At 49.8% G+C, this 6,986-nt stretch overlaps 1 protein-coding gene across 6 annotated transcripts in view; it reads right to left on the reverse strand.

The window, feature by feature from the left end:
- Window positions 1-6,964, reverse strand: part of LOC102387535 (vesicle-associated membrane protein 1-like) — a 15,005-nt gene extending 8,041 nt beyond the window's left edge. Inside the window, exons 1-5 of one of the 6 annotated variants that reach the window (XM_025211887.1) lie at window positions 6,593-6,964; window positions 6,343-6,501; window positions 5,805-5,856; window positions 4,112-4,204; window positions 744-2,697 (exon numbers count right to left, since the gene is read on the reverse strand). In XM_025211887.1, the coding sequence (XP_025067672.1) occupies window positions 2,660-2,697; window positions 4,112-4,204; window positions 5,805-5,856; window positions 6,343-6,501; window positions 6,593-6,733 (483 nt within the window). In that variant the 5' untranslated portion in view covers window positions 6,734-6,964 and the 3' untranslated portion in view covers window positions 744-2,659. Of the gene's footprint in view, window positions 1-743; window positions 2,703-4,111; window positions 4,517-5,528; window positions 5,857-6,342; window positions 6,502-6,592 lie in introns of those variants that run through there. The other 5 variants (XM_025211888.1, XM_025211891.1, XM_025211890.1 and 2 more) reach the window with 5 other exon arrangements.
- Window positions 6,965-6,986: the final 22 nt, after the last annotated feature.

Below are 6,986 nucleotides of genomic sequence, written 5' to 3' on the forward strand. Positions count from 1 at the left end.
CAAATGTGAGCCTTGATAATTTTTTCAAAGACTTTGCCAAGGATGGAGGTGAGACTGACTGGCCTATAGTTGCCCGGGTCCTCCTTCCTCCCCCTCTTGAAGATGGGGACCACATTGGCCCTTTTCCAGTCCTCCAGGACTTGGCCCGTGCGCCACGAGTGTTCAAATATTCTCGCCAGTGGCTATGCAATGATGTCGGCCAGTGCCTTCAGTACCCTCGGATGGAGCTCATCCGGGCCTGCCGACTTAAAGGCATCCAGTTCTTCCAAGTGACTCTGCACCATCTCAGGGTCTACGCATGGAAGTCTGGCGCCCTGCTGCTGCCTCTCTATACCCCCAGTGAGAGACTTGTCGTGCCCCTCTCTTAGGAACACTGAGGCAAAGAACTCGTTGAGGAGTTCAGCCTTGTCCCCCCTGTCCATCACCAATTGCTTCTGCCCATTTACTAGGGGTCCTAATCCTCCCTGGGCCTTCCTTTTACTCCCTATATATCTAAAGCACAATTTTTTGTTGTCCTTTACTTGGGATGCCATCCTCAGCTCCATGGTAGCTTTGGCCCATCTAACTGCCTCCCTACAAGCACAAGCAGAGGAGGTATACTCCTCTTTGGTGATCTCTCCCTGTTTCCACTTTTTATGTGCTCCCCTTTTGGCCTATAGGCTGCCCTGGATTTCTCTGGTCAGCCAAGGAAGCCTCCTGGCCCCTTTCGCTCGCATCAGGATCGTCTCCCTTTGTGCCCGAAGGATCATTTCTTTAAGGCACAGCCACCCTTCTTGGGCTCCCATCACTTCAAAACTCCTACTCATTCTAATGACCTGCCTTCCATCTTGGATGATCCTGGTCTGAGCTCCTCGGGCCACTTGGCTCATCTCAGTGCCCTTAAGATGAACTGCTACATGCAGACTCATCTACCTGAGGCTCTTGAAACAATCTTTCAAGCATGGCTCAGTGGAGCTGAATCCTGGTGGAAAGGTACATGCCATGGGAGGATAGAAATAGAAGCTAAGTACAGTTACTGGACACCCCGTGACTATTTGTGTGTGCTGATATTCATTCAATCAACTGTAACATTAGATCAGTGGCATAGCTGAGGAATCCCAGGTGGTTATTGGCAAGGCTCTTGGGTCACATAGGGAGCCAGGCTGTGTAGCACATTCATCCTCAGGGAGTTTTTTTTTGGGCAACAGCTACAGGGGATGCTACAGATCCCAGCATTAGTATTCCACTGGTATCTAAATATCCAGGCTGCTCTGCGTGCTGCTTTTTCTCTAGTTGGTCTCTGACCCTTACTCCCTGGCCTTCCTTCTGTACTAGAGGAAAGCTGCTGCATCTGAATCCATTTGGTTGCAGGCTTCAGCTCATGTCAGGGTTATGGAAGAGGTTTTCAGTGCCTTAGGCAACATATAATATATCAGAGAAAGAAATAGAAGAGACAGCCTCAAGTCCTCAACCACCAGAGGACCAAGAGGAATGAGGTTACAAAGACTTGTGCAGAAGAGTTTGAGATACCTGTACTTCTGTCCATCCATCACCACAGCTCAGCTCAACAGGGGGTGGGGAAATGGCTCAAAGGCCACTTCACTCCAGCTCTTTCATCTCTTCTCTTCCTTAAAAGGGAAGGATGGGGAGCTCCAGGGAGATAAACTTAGTGAAAAAGTCTCGTCAGAACAGTCCTTCCCCCAGGTAGTTTCTTGTAAAAGCATATCCCAAACTCCACAAAAGGGAGCTATGAATTTCCAGAGCAGGGACACTAGCAGAATGATTCAGTACATGTGCTAACATTACTAACATGGACTTATAGAGCTGAAGGAGGAAGTTGCCTGAGAAGATCTCAGAATATTCTCAAAGGACTGAAGATGCCAGGATATACCGCTAAATGGCTTTCTGCTAGAAAAGGACTGTGTCCTTGTATCTTCCTTTCAACAGAAAGGAACACGCCTCTGCCAGCATACAGCTGACAGGACAGTAATTTAAAATTTAGCCATAGCAGCAGTGGCATATTAAACATTCAATTCCTACTGGCTCATGAAGGCTGCTGCTTCTTCAAGGCTCCCTCCCCTTTACAATCGCTGTTGTATTCAGTGTAAAGCTTCCACTCTACAAGTCCACCTCCTTATTCCCACTTACCCTTTGACCTGTCCACCTGATGCATGCTCCCAGCATGACTGGAACTGTACTACTAAAAGGCTGTGCCCAACTTCCAGATGCCCCAAACCTCATTCTTTTTACATAAAGGATTTCAAAAGTGAGTACCGTCAGAAGCCTTTCCACTCAAGGGCAAAGCATAAAGTCACCCTTCTATTCCCATTCATATCTACGCAGAGACAATAAAGGTGGCAAACACAGTAAGGTGGTGGGAACGTTTGTTAGCAGAGTTCAGAGTACATGAGCTAGTTCCTCTACATGCCAGAAAGCAAGGTTACAGTTGTGTTTATAGAGATCTGGGGCTGTGTGTATTTTTCCACCATGCAGAAAGAAACAGAACAGGGTGAAGGAGGAGAAGAGAAAAGCAACATACAACACCCTAGAGAAAAAGTGGAAGAGACAGTCATCTTGAGGCCTCAGCCACCAGAGGAACAAGAAGAAAGAGATGCCAAAGCCTTGTCCAGGAGAGTTCGAGAGATGAAAGTTGTACTTCTGTCCATCCATCAACAACAGCTCAATTCCACGGGGCTGCTTCACTCCAGATGTTCATCACTACCCTTCCCCAAAGGGAAAGATGGGGAGTTGTAGGGAGATGGACTCAGTACAAATGAAATGCTGGTGCATGGATGCGAGTACGCAAAATCCAGCCTCTCCTCAACAGCCGGGTGGGGTAGGAGACCCTTCCCAGCATGCCCCAAGAACAGCAAGGAGCTTTCATTCTTATCAGTTTCCTCAATCTCACTCCCATAGGGAGGGACCATCAATTGAACCCTGCTTCCCCAGTAGCCCTCCTGGCCCTGGTACTTAACCCTCAGAGCATTATGCTGAACAACTAGAGCTCCCTGAACTGAAGGGGTTTACCTTCAGCCTAAAATACGTCTTCACTCTTTTCTCCACCCTCTCCACCCTTTTGTCTTCTGGAAGTAACAAGTCACCCACAGAACAAACAAACCTTAGTAGAGACTTAATGGACAAAGCAAGTTTTATAGTGAGTCCACAGCTGCTCTTGAAGGACTTAGAGCAGCCTTGGGAAACACAGCCCTACCTAAGTGGGACTTAGACTAAGGTATAGTCTTGTATAGGCAAGTAAGGAGGCCCCACATCTCCCTCTTGTAACTGGGACCCGAGCTCAGGAACACTGGCAAGTGCCCACTGTTAGCCTCAAAAAACTGGGGCAGTTTGCAGCCCTGGCACACAAAGATTTAAACTTGTTAATGGGGGCAGATTCACAGAGAACCAGGGAGCTGCTGAATGTGGGAATCTGATGCCACTTTCTTCAGAGCAGAGCTGCACTTGGAAGCTGCTCTTGAAACTCTACTCTGAATTTCTCCAACTCCTGCAGAGAATAAGGGGCTTTAGAGAAAAACAGTAACAACCAGAGACTGGTCCAGAAACACAGGGTAAGTTTGTTCCAGTTTCCAAAGCAAACTAAGAATCCCACCTGGGACACCCCTGACCTGCCCTTACCACAGCACATGGTAAGCATATAGCCCTAGGAAGCCAAAAAGGATCAGGACCCCTACTCCTGCTCCACCCCCCACCTTGCCCCACTATACCCCCAGCATAAGCTGCATGCTAGTAGATAGTTCCAGGTTCACGTGCTCACTTGAGTCTGTACAGCTGACAAGAATACTAGTCCAAATACTCTCACTGCTAGGTGTCCCTGCATGTCATTCCCCATGTTGCAGAAAAGCAACATGCCTATAGCCTACTGCTTTCGAGTGGAAGACTAAGCAACCACTGTTAACCAGATTTCAGAGGTTAAAGGGAAAACCACAAACATTGTCATGGGCTCCTATCAGATGAATCAATGCTGAAGAGTCAAAATGGGAGTCCTCCTTCAGTCCCTGGGGCTTATGACTGCTAGGGCACTGCTTAAGGAAGCTCACGCTGCCAGAGCCCAACCCTCAAGACACTGGTGTGAGAAAAAAAGTTCACAATGAAGGTGTGTTGTGACTCCAATTACCATTGCAACAGAAGCTGGAGGGAGAAGTATTCCCTTTCCTTCCTCCCCAAATAGAACTGCCTTCCCTGGTGCTGCAGCAGCTATTCAAGGGGTCTAAAAGAAATGCATCAGAACCTCATACAGAAGACAAACAAAGCCAATAAAAAGAATTAATAAATGTAAAAGCCAGGTAGAGGGAGGGACCTTGTGCAGTGGAGAGACAGGGTGACCAGGGTAGGTAGGCTGCAGACTGTGGGACCCACATTCAAGTACAGAAGTAGACTGCAGACAGAAAACAGAAGGAAAAAGAAAAGGAGAGAACAAGAGGGCCAGTTACACCAAAGTCGCCATTCTCTCATCAAATGAGAAGTCTTCCTTAGCTGGGGATTTGGACATTTCAATCCTCCCACTCGCACGCAGTAGCTCCTTGATGTAGAAGGTAAAAAAAAAAAAACACGAAAACACAAAAAACAAAAACCACACAAACCAAAACCAAAAACCACACACTACTTCCCAAGACAGGGTTTGGAAGTAGTCTGTTTCTTCATAAGCTTTTTAGTGCATCTGTATCTCTGGGCCTGGCAATGTGGCCTGCCTGGCCATTTCATTTGACCCACCAGCAGGTGTCTACCAATTAATTGTATCCAGCCAAACCCATGGCTGCCCCCTGCTGTACTTCACATGGGGCTGAACCCCCACCCATTTCCAGAACAGTGGGCTCCTCTCCCATCCTCCAGCCCAGGAGGGTCCCAGCCCCAGCCAGCACCCTGCTTTCAGGCAGGGCTGCTGCTACAGCTGCCCAGGGAACTGCTCAGCCTCCCCCATCCTCCAGTGATTCCTCTTGCTGCCCCTCCTACAGTACTGGGGCAACAGGTAGAGAAGCAGGGGTTGGTGGAAGGAAGCTGCAGCTGGGCCAGGGCCCGAGGCCAGGGTGGTGGGAGCATGGGGCCCAGGTCAGCCCAGTTACATTGTGTAGGGCTCCCTGCTGCTCCCGGGACTTGAGACACCAGGGGGAAGTCCCATCATGACTGAGCCAACAGCCTTCTCTGCTCCCTACAGGTACGGGCAGCTCCCAGAACTGGCTAGAGACATGCACCACCCAGGGCCTTCTACTTGTGTGGGTCATAAGCACTCCAAGGGCCAGCTGCTGCTGCCACCACCACCACCAGCAGCAGCTGTGCACTGTGGAGGGGGCCTCCCACATGCATACCCATCACACCCTCCCCCACCCCCCTCAACCACACCCCACACACATTATACAGGAGTAAAACTTTATTTTGAGCTATTATGTGATCACTTCTATATACACACTACAAATACATAAATCAGGACTTTTTAAATAAAATTAATATTATACTAGATGTTTGATTTTTAGTACATTTGTCGGGGGGGGTTCCAGGTCCAAGATTGCAAACCCTCCCCCTCTCAAAATGAAATCTTTTTTTTTTTTTTTTTTGAGGGCAAGGGGAAAGACTTCCAGTGGCAAAGGTCAGGGATTAGGGGCAGGACTTCTAGTCCCAATATGGCAATCAGGGTGTGGGACACTTTTCAAGAACAGTTACCCTCCAGGCCCCCGACACCTCACCAGAACTGATTAAGCAGTCCTCAGCAAAAGTAAAATTAGCCACCCCTGGCCCCAGCCCCCAACCAAAAGGCCCCATTTTACTAGTCAGGAGCTCCCCAACCTTATATTCTGATCCCCCACAGTACTTACGTGCAATAGCCACCACCACAACAGCACAAATGACTCCCAATATAATCATCATCTGGGGAGAGATTGTGAAACAATAAAGACTCAATAAGGTCGGCATGAGGTAGTGTCCCCTGTGGTGTTGGAGTACCGATTTGTGCCTTTCAACAACAGCTCAGACCTCCAGTCTTCCAAATAGCATGGCCTGAGACAGTGATGCAAGCCTACCATCTCAATTAAATACACAGTGGAGGTGCCTGGTGCAGCCAGCATTCAAATCAGAGCGACAGGCAGTCCCTATCAGAAGTGGTCAGTGCCGCAGAGGCCAAAGAGCAAGGAAAAGGCAGAGAACCACTGAAAGGATGCAATTCATGCACTCCTAAGAGAATGAAACAACTCAGCTAATCCTCCTTGTAGTGCTACTGCAGCCTGTTCTCTACACATGGCTCAGGGCAGACAAATGGGCAAGACGTTCCACTAGCTTGGCATATAGCTATGCAAGGCCAGAGACAGACAACTGTTTAGCTTTGGTGTAAGGAAGGGGCTGGGCAGCCAGGCTCACCTTCATGTTCTTCCAGAAGTACTTCCTCTTGAGCTTTCCAGCACTGCTTTCAAACTGTGAGGCACCAGCCTGGAGAGCATCTGCCCGGTCATCCAGCTCTGACACTCTCCGGTCTCGCTCCAGCACTTTGTCCACATTCACACATATGACGCCTACCACCTGCAAGGGGAAGGGAGTGACCCTTGGAGTGTCTCTAGGCACTGCTACATAACAGCTCAGAGAAAGGGCAGGCTCACACATAGTGACTTACCTCCTCCACCTGGGCCTGCGTCTGCTGCAGCCGGCGGTTACTACTCATGTTGGGTGGAGGGCCGGGGGGACCCCCACCCGGCGCTCCCCCTTCTGGGCCTGCTTGCTGCGCTGGGTCAGACCTGAGGAGACAAGGAGACATGCCAGAGAAGAAACTGGAAGGTGATGCAGGTTTTACCCCAGACTATGAGCTGTGCAGGAACAGAAAGCCGGGAGGGGACCACAGAGAAGGGAACCCGGCAGGGCAGGTGGCGGTGCCAAATGCCCGGATGTGCCCAAGACCAGACGTGCTCCTCACTGAAACCCGACACAGGTTGATAGGGCTGTCGAGGAGCGAGGGGCTGATGGGCATCCTCAGGGCAGGGGCACCCACTGGCAGCCCCCCCGCCACCACC

This window comes from Alligator sinensis, unplaced genomic scaffold (genome assembly GCF_000455745.1).
Source record: "Alligator sinensis unplaced genomic scaffold, ASM45574v1 scaffold1238_1, whole genome shotgun sequence".
Lineage (NCBI taxonomy): Eukaryota > Metazoa > Chordata > Crocodylia > Alligatoridae > Alligator > Alligator sinensis.